Below are 25,738 nucleotides of genomic sequence, written 5' to 3'. Positions count from 1 at the left end.
TGCCACCCACACACTCTTCTCTTCCTGCTGTAACAGCCTGAGACAGATTTAGCTCCGCCCACACACTCTTCTCTTCCTGCTGTAACAGCCTGAGACAGATTTAGCTCCGCCCACACACTCTTCTCTTCCTGCTGTAACAGCCTGAGACAGATTTAGCTCCGCCCACACACTCTTCTCTTCCTGCTGTAACAGGCTGAGACAGATTTAGCTCCTCCCACACACTCTTCTCTTCCTGCTGTAATAGGCTGAGACAGATTTAGCTCCGCCCACACACTCTTCTCTTCTGGGTGTAACAGGCTGAGACAGATTTAGCTCCACCCACACACTCTTCTCTTCCTGCTGTAACAGGCTGAGACAGATTTAGCTCCGCCCACACACTGTTCTCTTCCTGCTGTAACAGGCTGAGACAGATTTAGCTCCGCCCACACACTCTTCTCTTCCTCTCCAAGTACAATCACTAGTTTCCTCTCGTTAGAAGGGAGAAGTTTGAGTTGATTTCATTCATTTGGTGTCCGAGATCATGTTTCATTGGCTGATCCTCTCAGTCCAGCCTTACTGTTCAGAGGAGGGAGGGAGGGAGATGGAGGGAGGAGAAGAGAGGATAGGAAGGGAGGAGAGGATAGGAAGGGTTGGAGAGGAGAGGAAGGGAGGAGAGGAAGGGAGGATAGCCTTAGTTGTCCGTAGTTGAAAGCCGGCCTGCTGGAACGATGCTACAGCTAGAGGTCAGTCAACAGCGCCAGCATTCACTACAGAGCTCAGTCTGAGGACCCTGGAATAATGCCATTCCCTGGCGTCTGTGTGTGTGTGTGTGTGTGTGTGTGTGCGTGTGTGTGGTGTGTGTGTGTGTGTGCGTGTTCGTGTGCGTGTGTGAAGGAGATTTCACAATAACTTGGAGCCTGAATTATGTGCAATGTGTAAAGATACACCAAGGTACACATAAAGTAAATACTTCAACAAATATCAACAATACCTTCATCTAAATACTTTATAAGTGAATAATTACAGAGGGTTACAACACTGACCTCTGACCTCTGCCTCTTACAATTCTTTTCAGGAAACTAACTATCTCTCTCTCTCTCCACATCCCTCTCTCCGCATGTCTCTCTCTCCCTCTCTCTCCCCCTCTCTCTCTCAGCATGTTTGTCAAAGACTAAAGGTCCTTACACACCGGGAGCGTTTGTTCACCCCCCCCCCCCCCCCCCCCCCCCGTGCGATTAATTTGCACATCAACAATATATACCGTAAATTCCGGACTATAAGCCGCGGCTTTTTTCCCGTTTTTTGGCCCCTGCGGCTTATATAACGGTGCGTCTTATCTATGGATTTTTTCAGAAAAAAAAAAAAAAAAAAAAAAAAATCTCTCTTTTTTAGCACTCTTTCTAACTATAAATCCACTTCTGTTTTAATTTCCTCTCTTGCCCTCTTTTCACCACACCGCGGACACTGTGTGCACTGTAAAAATAAACAACGGTGGTGTTGTGTTATGTTGTTTTGTTGAAATGTTACGGTAATACGGTAAATGGGAGCTTCCTCAAACAGCCATCTCTTTCCCAACAATCCCCTCTGTGCGTGACCACTTACATATGGTAATTACGGTAAGCAAACGGCCACAAGCCCATCAACTCCCTCCCCCGACTACCAGGAGAAAATCACAAACTTCGGCGAATTCACACAAAGGAAGATCAAGGAATATTCCATCGAACCGGAGCAGATCATAAATATGGATGAAGTGCCTTTGACGTTCGACCTGCCACTCACTCGGACTGTTAACAAGAAGCGCCCTGGAGGATTCTTTCACCAAAAAAAAGCTTTGCTCGTTCTCGACAGCATGAGAACGAGCAGTAGATGATCATGAGGTGGTTTTTCAGACGTGTCGATATAGCAGTTTATCGCAAAAGTGTAATGGAAACACATTTTTCGCATTTGCACGTCATGTGACCCATATTATCCCTTGGAAAAGGAGCGGAAAATAAGTTTGGTAAGTAAGGTTCGATAGCCGTGTCAAAACCTCCGCAGCAAGTGGAAAACTTTGAAGCAACGCTACCTAGCAGAAAGACGAGTGTTGTGCAAAAGCGTAGCCGGGCAAATTAGATAATGTTTAATGGCAGAAATCGGTCCATGGTGACAGCAGGCTGCCTGTGTGCGCGCATTTGGCACAGCGGCGAGATGAGAGGATGAAAAGCACACACTGGTGCGGTGGTGCTGTCTGAAGTGAATACAGTGACTGTGAGTAGGCTAATACATTGCACACGTTTCAGGTGCAATTATAGAACCAAATCAGCCTTTTCCCCCCTCCATCTCTAAATCGGACCAGTTGTAGGCTATTAGGCTACCTTTTTTCCTCTGCCTGTCGCGCTGACTGCATTCACGCAGCCAGCAACATTTTGCGACTCATTTTCTTTTGAATTGATAATCAGGCTCGTTTATATGCATTGTAACTTCATGTTGGGATTTCCATTGACCATTGGTTGGATTTGAGCATGCAGGGGACGGGATATGGGGCAGATCCCCGTGCGTAATCACTGTGGCAGCTGCTGCAACGGGGAATCACTCAAACGCAACTTCAATGGAAACGCCTACAAGTCGCAATTGTACATTGTCGAAGTTGTAGAAATATCGCAATTCTTTTGCGAAAAACTGTAATGGAAACACAGCTATAGATGAAGAGGAGTTCGTTGGTTTTGAGTGACAATGAAGGAGAGAGGAGAGTGGTTGACGAAGCCACCCTGAACCTGTTCGTTTCCGACACTGAAGATGAGGACTTTGGTGGTTTCAGTACGCAGGAAGAAGAGGAAGACGAGGATTAGTGACTTGACTTCTCTGGTTACAGGTTTGCTGCACATATAGCCTATTGTTGTGTGATTTTGTCTGGGGATTAGTGACCTGACTTTTGTTTTGTTTTGTTGAAATGTTAATAAATGGGAGCTTCCCCAAACAGCCATCGCTTTCCCGACATTCCTCTCTGTGCACGAACCCTTTCATATGGTAATTAAACATCAAAACACCCGCGGCTTATAGACCGGTGCGGCTTATAGAAGAAAAAAATAGTCAATTTTGGTCCCGCGGCTTATACACCGGTGCGTCTTATAGTCCGGAATTTACGGTATATATATTTTTCGAATCAGTCAATGCAACTGTGCATACATACCAGCTGCAAAGTTTCGCTGAGCACTAATTGCGGTGTCTATTTTTTCGGACAATGGTAAAAAAAAAAAAAATTCACGTCCGATGTGTACACATCTGTTGCTGTGATTGATAGGTGGGTCATGCTGTATATTGGCATGGCTCTTGGTGTGTAACAGTCTATAATCTGGCATTAAACACACATGAGCGCTGATATTCTCTCTGATGCTCTTCAAGTCTGTCGACTCAGATGCTCGCTCCCATTAATCCTTCTTTAATGAGGTTTCATCTACGAGCGCACTATTTACAGACACGACAGCAAAGACGCCGCTGTTTACGTCTTCACTGACCTCATCTGAGTTAGGGACATGAACACATCATGGAGTTAAATGAAATGCTCCACTCCCAACAGGGCATGAGAGGGAGCAAACACACACACACACACACACACACATGCACGCACGCACGCACGCACGGACACACACACACACACACATGCACGCACGCACGGACACACACACACACACATGCACGCACGCACGGACACACACACACATGCACGCACGGAGACACACGCACACACATGCACGCACGCACGCACAGACACACACACACACACACACACACATGCACACACGGAGACACACACACACACACACACACACACACACACACACCACTCTTTTCCCCTTCCAAAGCTCCTGCCCAGGGACCCTTCAAAGGCGCTTTGATTACCAGGCAGCGCATAACTAGCAGTGTCCAGCCATCAATTAAACACACACACACACACACACACACACACACACACACACACACACACACACACACACACACCTAAGTCAACTTACGATCAACAAACCATGAGTCTTTATAAGTCTGGGTGCATATACAGTTTATGTGTGTGTTTGTGTGTATATACTATGGATGAGTTCTCCCCCATAGGAGTTGTGTGTGTGTGGAAGTAATTACAGTGTGTGTGTGCGCGTGTGTGCGTGTGTTTGTCTATGTGTGTGCACGAGTGTGCGTGCGTTTGTGTGTGCATGCATGTGTGTGTGCTTGTGTGTGCATGCATGTGTGTGTGTGTGTGTGTGTGTGTGTGTGTGTGTGTGTGTGTGTGTGTGTGTGTGTGTGTGTGTGTGTGTGTGCGTATGAAGGTCCAAACGACTCAATATGAAGGTGATGGGAGTCTATAGTCAATAGACCATGGCAGCACTCACAAGTAGATTCACACAAAGTTTCTTCTGCACAGCAGCAACAAGACAGAGACAAACGTTTCAGCCGTAGGCTATCCTCAGTGTCACGGCTGAAACGTACTGTTGACCAACTTGCTTCTACCATCCAGCCGCAACGGGTCAGTTATACCTAACTCGGCAATCACATCCAAACCTATTTATACTTACGGCTGGTGGGTCTGTGTCTGTAACATGGTGTCATTCATTCACCAAATAAAATAAAATAAAACAATTACAAAAACAGTTTTACCGACTCATATATCCATTTTCACACGTTTTAAATGCTGTTTATGAGGATTAATGGGCGATTTATGTTGTAAAATGTGGGCCCAAGGGATTGTGGGTGGCCACAGAATGACTCTGGTGGATTGGGCAGCTGGGCTATTTAAGCTAATCAAAGTCTCTGTTCTTCAGTCTGCCTCCTCACAGGAGGCAACTAGACCACTCTAGACAGCCTGCAGCTACTAGCTAGCTTATCACTCTTAGCTATAGCTACCAACGTGCTGTATCTCTAGATAGGGATCTGTATAATAAATGATGCCAGCGACATGCTGGATCAACTGGTTGGTTTGGTCACTGGCACCATCTACTGGATGAAAATGGAACATAGAAATAACATAAAACAGAACAGAACTACGCGACCCGTTAACGTACGCGGACTGTTGTGCGCAATGCAGATACACTTCCGGTGGCATAGTATCAAAACCTGCGAATGCGCGCGTGTGTGAACGCGTAATGAAATTTCTCCAACATTGGATACAGGGGCATGTACATGCTGTAAGTAGCTATGCTACGCAGCTTGTTGTCACGCGACGCGTGATGTAGTTTGCGCACGTCATAGTGCGCGTCCGCGTGCCGCGTGACAAAATTGCCTATGTTAATCACGCAGGCACACACACGTTGCTGCTCGTGTGTCCTTGAATATTGACTTTGATAGGACGCCATAGGGCGCGCGCGCACGCATGTGCGTGTGTGTGCGTGCACAGGCACGTGTTGGTTGGCCTGTACAGTAACATAAGCTTAATCCACACTGGGAACAGAGCCATTCATGCTTATGGTGGTCTATTCACGTAGCAGCCTTGATTAGTATGAATGAGAGCACTGTGCTGTAGCACGCGTAGCGCATGAGAAGGGGAGCAGGCAGCACGAGAACGATGCAGAGGAGGTGAAAGATCAAAAGAAAAGCAGAAAAATGAAACAGAAAGAGAGATGAGAGAAGGTGCGTGTGTGTGTGTGTGCGTGCGTGCGTGTGTGCGTGCACGTGTGTGTAGCTAAAATGAATGCTGTTTCCAGTGGTGCTGGTGAGGTCTACATCAGCCCACCTGTGTAATGTGCAGGGGCAGTCAGCATCCTCTCTGCTGGTCCATTTCAGCTCATCAGCAGATGGCCGATGCCTGATCCATGTGAAGGGCATCATATCTCAGACCTGCAATACGTCATGTCAGCCCTTAGAAGCATGATCCTGACACGACTGTGTGCTATGTGGCCATTTCATTGAGACATAATGATATAAACCAACCAGCCAGCTGTGTTGCTGCATGTTTCCAGCTTTTTTCTCAAGCTTTTTGTCAAATGTTGGTCCGGAACGAAGCACCATCCAGGAGCTATCCATCTTTTTTAATAGTAATTAATATTAATATTAATATAGCTATAGGAGCTAGTTTTAGTAAAAATGTCAGCCCCTATTGGGAGTGAGAAAGGGTTGGAGAGCGAATTCCCAATTCATGTTTCCATTGAAGTTTTGTAAAATACTCATAAAAAGAGTTTGACTTTGACAAACCAAGAGATTCAGCTTCAGAATCACAAGAGACCAGAGAACATTTCACTTGGACCAAAAACACAAACAAAAGTGAAAAAGAAATCAGAGTGTCAAGAGTGAAATGCAGTGCGGGTCCAGACCATTTTGACTATTTTGACAATTTTTTACCATTACCATTTTGACCATTTTGAAAACGCCCCTGGTGAAATGTTCTGTGGTCTCTCGTGACTTATAGCTGAATCGCTTGATTTGTCCAAGTAAAACTCTTTTTATAAGGATTTTACTAAATGTCAATGGAAGAATGAATGGGGAATTCACTCCCTTATAGGCCCCATGGGGAACCAGGAAGAGGGCGTGACTTAGGCATTCTATTCACATGATTGAAGCACCGCAGCTGAAACAAGCGATCCACTATCTCCACCAATCACAATGCCAATCTGAATGAGTGGTAGAGCAGTCAGGATACAGGGGATACATCTGAATGAGTGGTAGAGCAGTCAGGATACAGGGGATACATCTGAATGAGTGGTAGAGCAGCCAGGATACAGGGGGTACATCTGAATGAGTGGTAGAGCAGCCAGGATACAGGGGATACATCTGAATGAGTGGTAGAGCAGTCAGGATACAGGGGATACATCTGAATGAGTGGTAGAGCAGTCAGGATACAGGGGATACATCTGAATGAGTGGTAGAGCAGTCAGGATACAGGGGATACATCTGAATGAGTGGTAGAGCAGTCAGGATACAGGGGATACATCTGAATGAGTGGTAGAGCAGTCAGGATACAGGGGATACATCTGAATGAGTGGTAGAGCAGTCAGGATACAGGGGATACATCTGAATGAGTGGTAGAGCAGTCAGGATACAGGGGATACATCTGAATGAGTGGTAGAGCAGTCAGGATACAGGGGATACATCTGAATGAGTGGTAGAGCAGTCAGGATACAGGGGATACATCTGAATGAGTGGTAGAGCAGTCAGGATACAGGGGATACATCTGAATGAGTGGTAGAGCAGTCAGGATACAGGGGATACATCTGAATGAGTGGTAGAGCAGTCAGGATACAGGGGATACATCTGAATGAGTGGTAGAGCAGTCAGGATACAGGAGATACATCTGAATGAGTGGTAGAGCAGTCAGGATACAGGGGATGCAGCTGTATCTGTCCGTTCTTTTTCCATAGTCAATCAGCCAGTTAGGCTTGTTTGGAAATTTGGAAATTGTTAGCGAGGTCACTGGAGGGGGTATCCCTGTGATCCCTGTGTTTTATGTCATGGAGGTCTGGTGTGATCACATGTGTTTTAAGTCATGGAGGTCTGGTGTGATCACATGTGTTTTAAGTCAGAGTGGGGGTACGGTGGCGCAGTCGGTAGCGCTGTCGCCTCACAGCTAGAAGGTCCTGAGTTCGATTCTCACCTGGGACGCTGTGGGCGCTGGAGTTGTGACCCCCCCATAGCTTCAGTGCCTACTGCCCAGGTGGGCTATCTCGTCGAAAGGGCCTTTCTGTGTGGAGTTTGCATGTTCTCCCCGTACCCCCCAGGGGGTTCCTCCGTACATAACCCCCCACTAAAAACATGCAGAAGATCGTCATCCGACCAGTGACGACAACATCTGAAGTTGGTCCCCGGGCGCTGGAAAGAAAAAGCGACCACTGCTCCTAGCCTGCCCCCTGGAGGAAAGGACAAGCCTGGATGGGTCAAATGCAGAGGACATATTTCACCGGCCACCGTCAGCATGAGTGTGTGTTGCGGCCGCATGCATGTGTTGTAGTGGGCTTCCGTCTGAAATCGTGTTAATCGTGTTAAGTCATGGATGTCTGGTGTGATCACATGTGTTTTAAGTCATGATGTCTGGTGTGATCACATGTGTTTTAAGTCACAGATGTCTGGTGTGATCACATGTGTTTTAAGTCACAGATGTCTGGTGTGATCACATGTGTTTTAAGTCACAGATGTCTGGTGTGATCACATGTGTTTTAAGTCACAGATGTCTGGTGTGATCACATGTGTTTTAAGTCATGATGTCTGGTGTGATCACATGTGTTTTAAGTCACGGATGTCTGGTGTGATCACATGTGTTTTAAGTCATGATGTCTGGTGTGATCACATGTGTTTTAAGTCACAGATGTCTGGTGTGATCACATGTGTTTTAAGTCACAGATGTCTGGTGTGATCACATGTGTTTTAAGTCACAGATGTCTGGTGTGATCACATGTGTTTTAAGTCATGATGTCTGGTGTGATCACATGTGTTTTAAGTCACAGATGTCTGGTGTGATCACATGTGATTTAAGTCACAGATGTCTGGTGTGATCACATGTGTTTTAAGTCACAGATGTCTGGTGTGATCACATGTGTTTTAAGTCACAGATGTCTGGTGTGATCACATGTGTTTTAAGTCACAGATGTCTGGTGTGATCACATGTGTTTTAAGTCACAGATGTCTGGTGTGATCACGTGTTTAAGTCACAGATGTCTGGTGTGATCACATGTGTTTTAAGTCACAGATGTCCGGTGTGATCACGTGTTTAAGTCACAGATGTCTGGTGTGATCACATGTGTTTTAAGTCATGATGTCTGGTGTGATCACATGTGTTTTAAGTCACAGATGTCTGGTGTGATCACGTGTTTAAGTCACAGATGTCTGGTGTGATCACATGTGTTTTAAGTCACAGATGTCTGGTGTGATCACATGTGTTTTAAGTCATGATGTCTGGTGTGATCACATGTGTTTTAAGTCACAGATGTCTGGTGTGATCACATGTGTTTTAAGTCACAGATGTCTGGTGTGATCACATGTGTTTTAAGTCATGATGTCTGGTGTGATCACATGTGTTTTAAGTCATGATGTCTGGTGTGATCACATGTCTTTTAAGTCACGGATGTCTGGTGTGTTCCCATGTGTTTTAAGTCACGGATGTCTGGTGTGATCACGTGTTTTAAGTCACGGATGTCTGGTGTGATCCCATGTGTTTTAAGTCACAGATGTCTGGTGTGATCACATGTGTTTTAAGTCATGATGTCTGGTGTGTTCACATGTGTTTTAAGTCACAGATGTCTGGTGTGATCACGTGTGTTTTAAGTCACAGATGTCTGGTGTGATCACATGTGTTTTAAGTCACAGATGTCTGGTGTGATCACGTGTGTTTTAAGTCACAGATGTCTGGTGTGATCACATGTGTTTTAAGTCACAGATGTCTGGTGTGATCACATGTGTTTTAAGTCACAGATGTCTGGTGTGATCACGTGTTTTAAGTCACGGATGTCTGGTGTGATCACATGTGTTTTAAGTCACAGATGTCTGGTGTGATCACATGTGTTTTAAGTCACAGATGTCTGGTGTGATCACGTGTTTTAAGTCACGGATGTCTGGTGTGATCCCATGTGTTTTAAGTCATGATGTCTGGTGTGTTCACATGTGTTCACACACAATCAACCACTCATTCAATCAGTCAATCAGTCAATCCCTCACTCCACCTGGATTCAATCATTCGCTCCACCTACTTACTGTATATGGTCCAAACCAAGATCCTTTCAATGTTTTCAAGGTTGTCTATATACCATTCTAAATGGCTTCCTCTCTGAGGGTGTATCACAGAGAAGAAGTGCAGCGTATGTTAGACCTTGAGACCGTGACACGTCTGCTGAAGTGCTGAGCTGGTGACAGCGTGGTGTGGACGGAGGATTTGAGGCTGGCAGGCTGGCAGCCTGGCCTCGGGGCAGAGACACACCGGGAGGCGAGCCCGGGAGCTGAGGTTTGAGAGGTGCTTTGCTCGGGGAAAAACTCTTTCATTTTGACAGACTTTTCTGGCAGCAGAGAAAATAGTCGTCAGTGATTTGTCTGACCCCTGCTGTCCAGCTGCAGGCGAGATTTCAGCATTGAGGCGCTGACGTTCACTGACTGACTGACTTTGCATACCGTAGTAACCTAAAAACCTATTATTGGGAACCGCCCGGAGAAAGTTGTAGAGCGACAGAGACACAGAGCGTGCCCGTAACCATAGTAACTCACTGTCACTGCTGCTGCCTGTGTGTGCGCGGAGCGAGAGGAGAGAGGAGAGGAGAGAGAGAGGAGAGAGAGAGAGAGGAGAGAGGAGAGAGAGGAGAGAGAGAGGAGAGAGGAGAGAGGAGAGAGAGAGGAGAGGGAGAGAGAGGAGAGAGAGAGGAGAGAGGAGAGGGAGAGAGAGAGGAGAGAGGAGAGAGAGAGGAGAGAGGAAAGGGAGAGAGAGAGGAGAGAGAGAGGAGAGAGAGAGGAGAGAGAGAGAGGAGAGAGAGAGACCCTGTGCTGCTGCCAGGAGAGCCACTGACTGAGATGAGTCTCTCAGCAGCATGGAAGGGAATACATTACTATTATGTATATTTGATGTTTATATCTGCCTTCTCGCTGACGGTGTGAATGGCTGCTGCTCTGTCTCGTCTGTCCGCGTGCTGTCAGTGTCTCTTTTCCTTATCATTTAGGCTATGAAGGAGCTTTTCACTGGAGGAGAAAATGGACTTGTGGAGTGAGAGCGTGTGAAAAGTGTCAATTGTCAGCAGAATAAAATGTCGGCATTCTACCTTTCTGGAATCCACGGATAATGTGAACATTTCTGAACCAAAATATGTTGCATTATGACGTTTAGATACGTGAATATTAACGTTATACATGTCATGAAGTATAGGTCGCTGGTGCCTGTAGCTAACTCAGTGCGCGTCTCAGCCTCTCTCTTGGAGAGTAGCCTGTGTGGGATTGGCAGACCTGGTAGTGTTGATGATGTCTGATGAAGAGCTTAAAGGTATACTATGCCAGTGGTTCTCAAATGCGGGTCCGGGGACCCCAGGGGTTCCAGGGGGTCCCCAGCCAAAAGGGGGCTAATTTATTTTCGCTATAATTCATTCATAAGTAACACAATGACTATTTTGGTCATGGGTTTTATACACTTTCTGTAATGAAACATCTAAATCAATCTTATTATCATATGGGGGACTGTGGGACAAAATCCTATCAAATGGGGGTCCGTGGTCGAATTTTTCTCAGTTTAGGGGTACTTCATGTGAAAAGATTTGATAGTACCACTGTACTATGCAACTGTTTCATCAAAAAAATATATATATATACACACATACAAAAGTTTCCCCTATCAATCATCACTAAAGAGCATGGTGCAGGTTAAAAAAAAAAATCAGAATTGACATTTTGGGTTCATGATTACAGTGAAAAAGGTGGCATTTTATAAATGGGCGTGTGACATAACAACAGGAGTGACATCACAAGAGGAGAATGTTCTGCTGTGGCTGACACAGGGATGCAAAGTCATGGAGAGTGAAAAAAGGTGACAGATACCAGGGCAGACATAAAACCACTCAGAAATACTCATAGTTTGGGCTGAAAAACGTGACTGTCACCTAAAGGTGACTATTTTGCATCCCTGTGACATCACAAAAGGTAGTTCCATGAAATGGACCAGTGCCCCCTGCTGGTTACAAAAACTAGTCTAAACGCAGCTATGTGTGACTGAAAAAAAGTTTTTTTCCCCCAAATCCCATTGCTATATACCCCTTCCACATATTAATGCAATGTGGTCTCCAACCTGCACCATGCCCTTTAAGGCCCATTGGAATTGTGTGGGGGGGTGTTTACATGGAGGGACACCACCCTCTGCCTGTGTTGACAATGTTTTGGTTTTCCGGGACGTTTTTGGGTGGATACATTGTGTACAGGTCCACGTGGGAGCTGTATAACGCCCAGCCAATAACATCGTTCACAGCGCAACAGCCAGCCAATAGCATCGCTAAGATGTTCTCAGAGTCAGCGCCGCACTAAAACCAGGAAATAGAGCTCCTTCCCAGATCAATGTTTGAGCTGTTTGACGCTCATCCCTCGATGGTTTGATTGTATGTGTGTGTTTATTTAACAAATTTAACACGAGAGGGAGGGGGTTGTGGGCACATTTACCACTGGTACAGGGTTGTGGCACGAGGCGAAGCCGAGTGCTATAAACCCTGTACCAGTGGTAAATGTGCCCACAACCCCCGACCTCGAGTGTTAAATTTGTTTTCTACAACGGCTATCAAATAATATAAAAAATACACAATTGTAACATCCAATTCATTTATTTATAATCATTACTGGTTTCAGAATACATTTATCCTTCCGCCACAGAATATAGTTCCATACACAAGATCAATGATTGCACTAAACATTTAGTTGCCTTTGAGCCAAAAAACAACTAACCTATTCCTTAACGGGATTCACAGTTATTGATACATTGCCTGTAAAAGTACAGTTATTTAAACAGTTATCTAAAGCAGCCCGTTTTGGTGGTGGTGTGTTGATATCTGGTGACGGCAGAGGGCGTTTGTTTGTTTGACAGTCCCAGGTTCGGGGTCCGGGCGCTAGTCCGACCTCCCGCTAGTCCGACCTCCCGCTAGTCCGAACTCGTGACAACTCAAGCTCAGCCAGTTCTCTCTCCCCAATTTCACCATGTCGTTCTTTGTTCACTTCACCTTCATCTTCATCTAACCACTGCTCAAAACTCAATCCACCCAGTAAATCAAACGTTACTACGAAATCGGACATTTCCTTGTGTTAGAGATCGGCCATTTCCTTGTTGAAGATTTGCAGACTGACAGACTAACAGTGGGCGGAGTCAGCACAGGGAACGGAGTCAGCATCAGGGAGCGGAGTGATACTGCGGTTGGAGCCGAACTGTAGATTGTTGGCATATTTACCACTGTTGCTAGCCAATCAGAATCCAGTATTCACTCATGCCGTTGTAGAATTGTGTTTTTATAGCATAACCGCTGTGAAACTAACAGAGAATAACGTTTAATCCCTGCTCACTCTCTCCACATAAACACAACCTCGCTCGACCACATAAACACATCAAAACAATGCCCCATCACTAAAATACACACAGGGTGCTGCACCCTGGGTGCAGCGTCTCTCAACATAAACACACTGCCACATGGCATGCCACATGCCACAGAAGTGCTCATCTTGAGGGGAAACTTGTATAATTACATGTAATTTTTGTTAATGAAATAGTTGCATAGAATACCTTTAAGTGCTGGAAATGTCACTCTGACTTTTGCGTGGGATTGGCAGACCTGGTAGTGTTGATTATGTCTGATGAAGAGCTTAAGTGCTCGAAATGTCACTCTCGAAATCGCTGAAAGTATGTTAATAATGTTGTACTGTCTGTGACCTTTTTATGTCACACTGCTCTTTTCTTTGTATCCATGTTATGTAAAGCATGCACTTTGAGTTTGATTTGATTTTGATTTGATTTGATTTGATTTATTTAGCACAATTTAAAAAGAAAAACAGTGCAAGGAGGGAACGAAGCCCAAAGGGCTTGTACAGAGTTCCACTCCCATCATCTACTGCAGTGGATACGTAAAACACAAGATAAACAAAGACATTTACAACATAGAAAAACTATAAACATAAACAACATAAAAGACCACAGTTGCCTCTGTGTATGAAATGTGCTATGCAAATACACTTGCCTTGCCTTGAACTCTTTCATAACAGTGACAGTCAGGGTCAGTGTTGGGCAAGTTACTTTCAAAATTTAATATAGTACATATTAAGCTAGAGTGAAGTGTCTGTTCATTATATGAAACTAGAAGACCTAAGATAAAGTGAAATGTCTGTTCATCATATGAAACTAGAAGAGCTAAGATAGAGTGAAGAGTCTGTTCATCATATGAAACTAGAAGAGCTAAGATAGAGTGAAGAGTCTGTTCATCATATGAAACTAGAAGACCTAAGACAGAGTGAAGTGTCTGTTCATCATATGAAACTAGAAGAGCTAAGATAGAGTGAAGAGTCTGTTCATCATATGAAACTAGAAGACCTAAGACAGAGTGAAGTGTCTGTTCATCATATGAAACTAGAAGACCTAAGATAGAGTGAAGTGTCTGTTCATCATATGAAACTAGAAGAGCTAAGATAGAGTGAAGAGTCTGTTCATCATATGAAACTAGAAGAGCTAAGATAGAGTGCCGTACATTTTTCTGTAGTATGTGTGTTGAGATCATGACAGACTGTGAACAATGGTGAGAGAAAGTGAGCAGCAAGGCTCAAAGCGGTACGCAGTTATGCAGCGCAAACACTTAACATAATATTGTGACTTAACATAATATTGTAATACGATAATATATCTAGGACATTATACAGGCAATGCAGCAGGATGTATGCTCAAGCAGAGTGAAGTGTCTGTTCATCATATGAAACTAGAAGACCTAAGATAGAGTGAAGAGTCTGTTCATCATATGAAACTAGAAGAGCTAAGATAGAGTGAAGAGTCTGTTCATCATATGAAACTAGAAGAGCTAAGATAGAGTGAAGTGTCTGTTCATCATATGAAACTAGAAGAGCTAAGATAGAGTGAAGAGTCTGTTCATCATATGAAACTAGAAGAGCTAAGATAGAGTGAAGAGTCTGTTCATCATATGAAACTAGAAGAGCTAAGATAGAGTGAAGAGTCTGTTCATCATATGAAACTAGAAGACCTAAGATAGAGTGAAGAGTCTGTTCATCATATGAAACTAGAAGAGCTAAGATAGAGTGAAGTGTCTGTTCATCATATGAAACTAGAAGACCTAAGATAGAGTGAAGAGTCTGTTCATCATATGAAACTAGAAGAGCTAAGATAGAGTGAAGTGTCTGTTCATCATATGAAACTAGAAGACCTAAGATAGAGTGAAGAGTCTGTTCATCATATGAAACTAGAAGAGCTAAGATAGAGTGAAGTGTCTGTTCATCATATGAAACTAGAAGACCTAAGATAGAGTGAAGAGTCTGTTCATCATATGAAACTAGAAGAGCTAAGATAGAGTGAAGAGTCTGTTCATCATATGAAACTAGAAGAGCTAAGATAGAGTGAAGAGTCTGTTCATCATATGAAACTAGAAGAGCTAAGATAGAGTGAAGAGTCTGTTCATCATATGAAACTAGAAGAGCTAAGATAGAGTGAAGTGTCTGTTCATCATATGAAACTAGAAGACCTAAGATAGAGTGAAGTGTCTGTTCATCATATGAAACTAGAAGACCTAAGATAGAGTGAAGAGTCTGTTCATCATATGAAACTAGAAGACCTAAGATAGAGTGAAGAGTCTGTTCATCATATGAAACTAGAAGAGCTAAGATAGAGTGAAGAGTCTGTTCATCATATGAAACTAGAAGACCTAAGATAGAGTGAAGAGTCTGTTCATCATATGAAACTAGAAGAGCTAAGATAGAGTGAAGTGTCTGTTCATCATATGAAACTAGAAGACCTAAGATAGAGTGAAGAGTCTGTTCATCATATGAAACTAGAAGAGCTAAGATAGAGTGAAGAGTCTGTTCATCATATGAAACTAGAAGACCTAAGATAGAGTGAAGAGTCTGTTCATCATATGAAACTAGAAGAGCTAAGATAGAGTGAAGTGTCTGTTCATCATATGAAACTAGAAGACCTAAGATAGAGTGAAGAGTCTGTTCATCATATGAAACTAGAAGAGCTAAGATAGAGTGAAGAGTCTGTTCATCATATGAAACTAGAAGAGCTAAGATAGAGTGAAGAGTCTGTTCATCATATGAAACTAGAAGAGCTAAGATAGAGTGAAGAGTCTGTTCATCATATGAAACTAGAAGAGCTAAGATAGAGTGAAGAGTCTGTTCATCATATGAAACTAGAAGAGCTAAGATAGAGTGAAGAGTCTGTTCATCATATGAAACTAGAAGAGCTAAGATAGAGTGAAGTGTCTGTTCATCATATGAAACTAGAAGACCTAAGATAGAGTGAAGAGTCTGTTCATCATATGAAACTAGAAGAGCTAAGATAGAGTGAAGTGTCTGTTCATCATATGAAACTAGAAGACCTAAGATAGAGTGAAGAGTCTGTTCATCATATGAAACTAGAAGAGCTAAGATAGAGTGAAGTGTCTGTTCATCATATGAAACTAGAAGACCTAAGATAGAGTGAAGAGTCTGTTCATCATATGAAACTAGAAGAGCTAAGATAGAGTGAAGAGTCTGTTCATCATATGAAACTAGAAGACCTAAGATAGAGTGAAGAGTCTGTTCATCATATGAAACTAGAAGAGCTAAGATAGAGTGAAGAGTCTGTTCATCATATGAAACTAGAAGACCTAAGATAGAGTGAAGTGTCTGTTCATCATATGAAACTAGAAGACCTAAGATAGAGTGCCGTACATTTTTCTGTAGTATGTGTGTTGAGATCATGACAGACTGTGAACAATGGTGAGAGAAAGTGAGCAGCAAGGCTCAAAGCGGTACGCAGTTATGCAGCGCAAACACTTAACATAATATTGTGACTTAACATAATATTGTAATACGATAATATATCTAGGACATTATACAGGCAATGCAGCAGGATGTATGCTCAAGCAAATACCCTGTAAGTTAAATAATGTGTACAGATGGAGTGAAGACACGTCTGTTCAGATCATATTGTACTCCATTCGGTTATGAGGCGGTCTTTGGAATATTGTCTCCCCTTTTACTTTAGCAATATGTTTGTGCAAAGCTGTCGTCTTTATGACCATATTAAATGTCATGTTTCTAACGTGTAAAGTGGAGGGCACTTCAAATGTGGTCACCCTCGAAAAGCGGAAGGAAGTATGAGGTCATGTGTTCACAGCCAATAGGAGTGCTCAGGAAGGTGGTCTTCGTTTGTGTATTCATTGTTTTTGTTTACATCGCCAGCCATGCCTGCTGCGCCCCAGAGAGAGAGAGAGAGAGAGAGAGAGAGAGAGAGAGAGAGACACACACACACATACACACACACACACACACACACACCCACACACACACAGAAGGAAAGAGAGAGTGGGCAGGAGTCTGACAGGGGAGTAATTAACTAATGAGATTGATTGCTCTGATTGACTTGCTGCTGGTCAGAGAGCTACACGTGCTGCACAGATTAAAATGCAAAAGCCAAGCACACACACACGCACGCACGCACACACACGCGCACGCGCACGCACACGCACACACACACACACACACACACACACACACACACACACACACACACAGATCTCCTCAACAGCCCAAGAGTGTATATATAGCCGTTTTCCCACATGCGTACCGGAAAATTACCTGTAAGTCAATATCGGACATTTCCCTGAATTTCCCTTCACACCTTAGCGCGCGCATGTGGGAATCTAGTCGTCAAATAGCCGGTATGTTGGGGGGCGGGGGGAGGGGGGAGCTTATTTGGAGGGTCGGCAAAACTTGCCACACAATAAATCACACTCGTTTGACAAGAGCAGCGTCAAGCCAGCGTAATAAACACAGCCGATTTCCCCCCTCCCCTCTGAGAGAGGCCAGTCCTTCACTCAGTCCTCCGTACTTCGCAGCAGCCTGACACAGGACAGACACAGCGAGAATGGCAGAGGCTTGCAAGGCAAGCTGCCCAACGCTTGTATGTATGTAGAGAAAGCAAATGCACGAAGCGAAATGTGGAAGTAGTTTGCTTTGATGTGCGCGAATGATTAGATGATGCACTTTGAAGAAGTTGGGATCCGTGTCTGAGAGAAATAGTTGCTGGTTCGATGTTTATCCGTTCACCTGCGTTGCGTTGAAGCACTTTTTACAGACTGGCTTCGTTTGATGTGTCCGGGGTTGCCTTCGGAAATCAGCAAGCTGACATACTGCTCTTATTAGGCTATCACAAGATAATTTTGCCAGTTTGCTTTAATGTGCGCGAATGATGAGATTATGCCCGCTGGAACATTAAGCAACGTGTGTAGGCTACACCTCGCCCATGATTGAAGGACCGCTGTCGTGGAAAATGACTGGACCCGTTTCCACTTGCTTGCTTGCATACCGCTCTTCTGACTGGCTCGAAACTGGTGAAATGTTGCGCTTATACCGGCACGACGACTTTCCCACATGCAGGCATTAGACCACGTTCCGGTCATTTAGCGGTACAAAGCGCATGTGGGAAAACGGCTATCTGTTATCAAGTGAATAAACAGCAGAGGGGCGGGGCATGTGCCTGTCTGTATACGACATGTTAATTGTGGAGGGTGGATGTGGCTGCATTCTCTGGCCCTGTCTGTTGACGGTGTTTAGCTTTGTTATAGAATTTAAGTCATTACATATTCAACGAACGACCGCAAGGCGGACTTATGCCTCCGCCATTAGTTCATTCTGGGGTCCAAATCGCCATTTGAGGCAAATTGGAAGAGATTCCGTCAAGGCGCTCCTGTGATGTTGCGTTACAGAGCTTGGAAATTGGGTGTGTGAGAGGTCACAGTGACCTTGAACTTTGACCACCAAAATGTAATCAGTTCATCCTTGAGTCCAAGTCGGTGTTTGAGACAAGTTTGATTAAATTCCGTCAAGGCATTCCTGAGATATCGCGTTAACAAGCTTGAAAATGGCGTTCGAGAGCTCACCTTGACCTTTGACCACCAAAGTCTAATCAGATCATCCTTGAGTCTAAGGCAATGTTTGAGGCAAATTTGATGAAAGTCCGCCAAGGCATTTGTGAGATATCGCGTTAACAAGCTGGAAAATGGCGTTTGAGAGGTCACAGTGACCATGACCTTTGACCTTTGACCAGCAAAATTTAATCAGTTCATCCTTGAGTCCAAGTCGATGTTTGAGACAAGTTTGATTACATTCCGTCAAGGCATTCCTGAGATATCACGTTAACAAGCTTGAAAATGGCGTTCGAGAGGTGACAGTGACCTTGACCTTTGACTTTTGACCACCAAAATGTAATCAGTTCATCCTTGAGTCTAAGTAGATGTTTGAGGCAAATTTGATGAAATTCCGTCAAGGTAGTCATGAGATATCGCGTTAACAAGCTGGAAAATGGCGTTTGAGAGGTCACAGTGACCTTGACCTTTGACCACCAAAATGTAATCAATTCATCCTTGAGTCCAAGTCTATGTTTGAGACAAGTTTGATTAAATTCCGTCAAGGCATTCCTGAGATATCGCGTTAACAAGCTTGAAAATGGCATTCGAGAGGTCACAGTGACCTTGACCTTTGACCTTTGACCACCAAAATCTAATCAGTTCATCCTTGAGTCCAAGTCGATGTTTGAGACAAGTTTGATTAAATTCCGTCAAGGCATTCCTGAGATATCGCGTTAACAAGCTTGAAAATGGCGTTCGAGAGGTCACAGTGACCTTGAACTTTGACCTTTGACCACCAAAATCTAATCAAATCATCCTTGAGTCTAAGTCGATGTTTGAGGCAAATTTGATGAAATTCCGTCCAGGCGTTCCTCAGATATCGCGTTAACAAACATCGTACGGACGGACGTACGGACGGACGGCCGTACGGCCGTACGGACGGACAACCCGGATCCATAATGCCTCCGGCCTGGCTATCGCCGGCGGAGGCATAATAAAGCTATAATTGCATACACACAATTATTGGTATGAGTTATTAGATAAATGCACGTTATATGGACCCAATAGGCAGACACCATCATCTACAGACAGCTTATCTGTTGCCTCTGCATACATAGGTAAAAGCAGATATCACCCTCTGCCCACAGTAACATGTCATGTCACACGTGGCTGACCTTGCTGCCACACACACACACACGCACGCACGCACGCACGCACGCACACACACACACACACACACACACACACACACACACACACATTACTATTATTGGCACCGATTTCATTCCATAACAACTGGCGTTGTGCATTTATCTAATAACTCATACCAATAATTATGCAATTATAGCTTTATTGAATATGTAATGACTTAAACTCTATAAGAAGCTTAATGAAAACTCTCACCGCTCTGGCATGACTGTGGACGGTGTTTAGCTTTCCCCATCAATCCTTCTTTCTTCTCCGCCACAGATTTGTCTCTGTAATCGGATCGGGTAGCCCTTTGTAAATACCTGATAACAATAAACTGAGCGCTTTCATTGACAAATGTCAAATGTCTACAAAAAAATATGGGATATGTGTTTTTGAAGGCTGATATGTTTTTTTTAATGGACATTTTGAGCACGTGTACAATATGTTTTTAAATTTGAAAATGTCAATGTCGAAAAATTCTAAACAATTGCACATTTTCAGTGTTTCCCCCGGGAGTTTATTCTTGGCAGGATGACAAGCATTTAGACCATACATGGGCAAATTACGGCCCGCGGGCCGGATGCGGCCCGCGGGCGCCACCTGTGTGGCCCGCCATGGAATTGCAAAAAAAAAAAAAAAAAAAAAAAAAAAAAAATTTTTTTTTTTTTTTTTTACACAGTGCACCTGAACGCAACATGCAAGATACCCGCTGAATAAATGTCCAAATGTTCATGTCATTCTGGCCAATACTCCACTTCTATTACAGCATTTCAGTCTGGAATATGGAATATCTTTCAATAATCTTTATGACTAAAAGGCTACATTGAATTAGAAATTTAAATAATTAACTCATTGGTTTTGGATTTATTTAGCTTCAAGACTGCATTTTTGTTCGTGTGACCCTCAACACAGGCTTTGATTATCCCGGGCCACTTACTGATACTTATGCTTAAATTAACCCACTCATATTCTGATTTATTTCAAGAAAAACATTTTGGCTAGTGGAAATTCTAATTGGCTGGTAACTTTAAAATCTAGCAGCCATATTGGCAGGTGGTCAAAAAACTTAATTTCAAGCCCTGAGAGCAGGTGGTGACATAGGAGTGAGTGAGAAAAGGATGAAATATTGGTGGTTAAGACTGAATAATGACACGTGGCTTCAAATGCACCAAATTTTTCACGCTGGCCCCGTTCGGCCCTCAGCAAAACCTGGTAGCGAATACATTTTTTGTGGCCCTCTCTATCATCAAAGTTACCCATCCATGGGTTACGGCATGACAATATTTGTTCGGCCCCCGGCAACAATCTGGGTTTCTCATGTGGCCCCCCATGAAAAATAATTGCCCACCCCTGATTTAGACCATGGTACATGAAAACTCTCCATTGAAATCCAGGATAACACTACTCCTCCAGTACCACCAGTACAACTATTGTCATGTGTGGAGTCAGAATGTGTGAGAATCAATTCAGGTTAAGGGCTTCATAATCATAATCCATCATACTGTAGGTGGTCAATGCTGATTGAATATATCGGCTTAGTCACAAACGAAATCAAAGCAAATGATTACTTTGGTCATAATAATGTTAACGTTCATTATAATAACTCTCTCCTCTCCATCTCCCTTCCTATATAGACAGCAACTTTGTCCTGGGTAACGCCCAGGTCCAGTCTCTGTACCCCATCGTGTACTGCTCGGATGGCTTCTGCGAGCTCACCGGCTACGCCCGCGCCGAGCTCATGCAGAAGAGCTGCGCGTGTCGCTTCCTGTACGGCCCGGAAACCAGCGACCAGGCGACGGTCCAAATCCAGGGTGCCCTGGACGAGCGCAGGGAGTTCAAGACCGAGCTGGTCTTCTACAAGAAGGGAGGTGAGGTGTCTGTGTGTGTGTGTGTGTGTGTGTGTGTGTGTGTGTGTGTGTGTGTGTGTGTGTGTGTGTGTGTGTGTGTGTGTGTGTGTGTGTGTGTGTGTGACTGTGTGTGTGTGTGTGTGTGTGTGTGTGTGTGTGTGTGTGTGTGTGTGTGATCCAGTGTGCACTAATAAATCAATGCTGTGCCTGTGATTGATGAGGACACGGTGGGACAAAGATGGCTGAGGAGGGAGGAGGACGGAGAGTCACAGATAGGGAAAGACAGAGGGAGGCATACATCTGCTCCTTTGAGATATACGCCTATAACACAGGGCGATGGAGGGTTATAGGAGCCAGTCTCTCACAAACACACATAAATGACAAATTAGAAGGCGTTTCATGCTTTTATAGCCTCTCCATACCCTCATATCAACCAGTTTTACAGTTCTTTAGGGTACACGGACTAGAATAAACACATTTATACAGTGTTTAGTCAGGTCAGCACTGCTCTTCCCTCCAAAGCCTGTGGCTAAGAGAAAATTAGCCAATTGCATTTTACCCATTTAGTGCTCATAATATATTCATATCAGCAGTAGGCTATTTTATTCAATAATGATACTTTTGGCTTAAACAAGCAGGCAAGCTAAGCAGATAGTGTCAGTCCCCTAAATCACTTGAGAGACACACGTACGGCGTCCACCCGCTATGCCGACCACCCGCAGTGCCGACAGCCCGCAATGCCAACGTTAGGTTTAGGCGTGGGGGGTGGGAGAGGTTAGGTTTAGGGTTAGGGTCTGGGGGAGGGTAGGTTTAGGCGTGGGGGGTGGGAGAGGTTAGGTTTAGGGTTAGGGTCTGGGGGAGGTTAGGTTTAGGCGTGGGGGGTGGGAGAGGTTAGGTTTAGGGTTAGGGTCTGGGGGAGGTTAGGTTTAGGCGTGGGGGGTGGGAGAGGTTCGGTTTAGGTGTGGGGGCTGGGAGAGGTTAGCTCCAGCCGGTCCCCCGACACACTGCACACCGCCTCGCTCAGCTGGTTCTGCTTGTGGGCTATCGGCATTGCGGACTGTCGGCACTGCACCTACAGAGCAAAAATCAATAAAAAAGTGTTTTAAAGCAGCTACGAGCAAGATTTTCGATTGTTATTAAACAGTCTAATTTTAATATCGATGCCTCACATCTTACCTCGAATAGTAGACGAGACCAACGCCGAGTAGTCTCACTTGAACCCCGAGTGAATCGGCCAGTGTTGTCTTGATGATTAGTCTGTCTGCGGCTGGGGCAGATCAGGAAGTGAAATGAAACGGTTTGCGGCAGCCACTTCGGCCATAACCACAAAATAACAAAATTACTGCCAAACAAACTGTTAGAATATAACAAGAGATGTTTGCGAGAGTAGCAAGCCCCTGGATGTAGCGAGCATGGCGGTCTCCTTCTTTATGGTCTGTTGCTAGGCAGAGCGAAACGGTTGAAGGCAGGCAGCTGCCGTAAACCGTTTTGTTTCACTTCCTGGTCTATCCTGCCCGCCGGAAGACAGAATCATCAAGAGAGCAATCTCCGATTCACACGGCTTTGGTCTCAGCTACTATTATTGTTAAGATGTGATCCATCAATATTACGTTTATACTGTTTAATAACAATCGAAAATCTTGCTCGTAGCTGCTTTAATACAGCTGATAATGCTCCACTCTGTTGAAATAGGAAATAACCACCCAAAATCCACAGCTTGTATCCTCACATCACCCTGATGGTTATGCATGGACCACGGTGCATCAGACTCGACTGTTTACCACCGTGTTCCAGTCAAACAGGGACAAATCCAACCTCATTACAGCTGATGTCTTCATTGAGACAATCCTCCTCCCACCAGTTAAGATGCATTATTTACCTGCATGAACCCCCCTGCTGGGAACAGTGTGTACTGGCATGGATTAAGCCCACTAAAGACACCCGGCCAGAGATGACAGCTGAGTAATAGGAGACCAGGACAACATGGTTTTAGCCTGATCACATACATTTATGTAGCCTAACAGGGTTTAGCTGCACTGTTTGATGGGGCTGTTGAACGAAAGACTAATGGACTAATTATGACAACAATGTTTCAGACATCAGCTGGTAATTAATACCAAGTTGATATGTTTGAAGTTGAAGGTTGAGTGCCAGCATCTTGTTTTTTGTATGCGATGTAACAGTGTTAAGGCTCTAGGCCTAGCAGTTGGTATGCATTGTGGGGTCTCTGAATCAATTCTAATTCAGTAGAGGCAGTGGCAGATATGGACCCTTCATAGCAGCAATATCCTCACGAACACAACAGGTTTAACGGATACGTCCAGTGTTCTTATCAAATGCGATCGGGGCCGACCAGCTCCCCTGGCAAAGGTAGTCAAGGAGGCTAAATGCCTTTTCTGTATTGTTCAAAGTTGAGGCACGGACTCGGGGAGCTTCAGAGAGAATCTGGGCTTCCCGCAGTGGAGCCCACTCCTCCTCCCCCGTCCCAGGGGGCGCTGTTATCTGCCTAGCAATGTATGGGCAGCTTATGGAAGACACAGCTTCTCATCTGCTGCAGCACATGCAGGCAACCTGGATGTTCTCCGATTACTCTGCTCAGTGCTGGCACAAAGTGCCTTTGAAAGGGCCACAGTTACACAGGAGAGAAGGTCAGAATCTTGACACCCTCTCAACTGGTCAAGGCAAACTTTTTCTACGTGATTCTCAATGTCTCTATTAAATAGAGGAATTCTATATAACAGTAACAAAAATATCTATTCCTTTCTTCTCCACCAGCAATTGTGCTGGGGAAAGGTAAAGAACCTTAGATGGATGACTCCTTTGGAAATTAAAATAAGTTCACCCAAAAATCTAGTCAATCTACTCACCCCCATGCGGCTGGAAGGTCGGGTGATGTTTGTTTTTTTGTGTCCACAAAACATTTGTGGATTATTATTATTTTGAATGGAAACAGCTGTTGTCTCCTAAACAATTGAAGTGAATGGCGACCAACTTTCAAACGTTCAAACAACAACAACAACAAACATACTGCTCATCTGGCGTAATGCCAAGTGGACTTGAAAAGACACTTGACACCCTGTTTTAGCTGAAGTCTTCATTGTAGCCTTGAGCTGAAAGTCCCGTTTTCACTTTCACTTCGAGCTCACGGCTACTGAGTGAAGATGTAACGAAGATGTAACTAAGCTCACTGGTGATTTTACGTTGGTGCGCTGGATGGACGTGCACCCGTTATAAAATAAATCTGTACTTGACCTCTCAACTCAACTCACTCATATTTATTTCATCATTGTAAAGCCACAGCATAGTGAAGAGGATATTGATGTGATGTGTGTAGTTCTTCATAGATCTGCTAGCCTCTTCATTTTGCTCTCAGAGTGCACCAGATTAATGCATTTTACTTTAAAATGTACAAAATGTCTTTGTCCAAGGGGGCCACAGCCGTGCCGTACATCCCCTCCCCCATGAATTTATTCATCCATGATTTGTCCATCCACCCCTTCATCAATTTATGTCCTTCATTGACTTTTGATGCACTCTCTATGAAGTAGGCTAACCATGCCATCACTTCACCACTAACGTGAAGTCCAAAAGTCTGGCAGTGGATGACTCTATCCTATCAAATAAATAAGAAATAAACTTGTCTCTACCTTATCAGACTGCATTTCACGCAACATACAGCAAATCACAAAGATTTACACCCTCAAGCTGGTTTCCCTATAACTGTCACTCACCCGGGGAATAACATACGGTGCACCATCCACTAGGCTTGTCAAAAGTATCGATAGTATCGATAAAAGTCAATATTAAAAATTTGAAACGGATACAATACTCATTTGCAACAGGTATCGATAGTATCGATAAGTATCAATACTAAAGATTTGAAACGGATACAATACTCATTTGCAACTGTATCAATATCAGCAGTGCTTTCTTTTGCTTCAACAAATTCAAAGTATTCTGATAGGCTGATCACTAGAGCAGGTGTAATCTGCTGTGTTAGGTCAAAGTTTTTAGTGAGTTTTATCAGGCCTAGATTATGGAGAAGCGTGCATCTGTCCGTCCATCTGTCTTTGTTTCTTTTTTATGCCTCTTGATGTGTTGTTGTCATCCCGCCGCGTGGTATCGAAAATGGTATTGAGTATCGATATTTTCCTGGGTATCGGTATCAAAGTAGAAATTCTAGTATCGTGACATCCCTACCATCCACATGAGCTGTCAATCTCT

General features: G+C 44.1%; 1 protein-coding gene across 1 annotated transcript in view; it reads left to right on the top strand.

Annotated features, from left to right (window-relative positions):
• Positions 1–25,738, top strand: part of kcnh3 (potassium voltage-gated channel, subfamily H (eag-related), member 3) — a gene marked incomplete at both ends in the record, with an annotated part of 204,164 nt that overhangs the window by 112,705 nt on the left and 65,721 nt on the right. The window contains one exon of the mRNA XM_083642271.1: positions 21,302–21,535. Coding sequence (XP_083498397.1) covers positions 21,302–21,535 — 234 coding nt within the window. The remainder of the gene's footprint in view (positions 1–21,301; positions 21,536–25,738) is intronic.

Source organism: Poromitra crassiceps (assembly GCF_964638095.1).
Source record: "Poromitra crassiceps genome assembly, chromosome: 8".
Classification (NCBI taxonomy): Eukaryota; Metazoa; Chordata; class Actinopteri; order Beryciformes; family Melamphaidae; genus Poromitra; species Poromitra crassiceps.
This window is presented reverse-complemented; position numbering and strand designations above follow the sequence as displayed.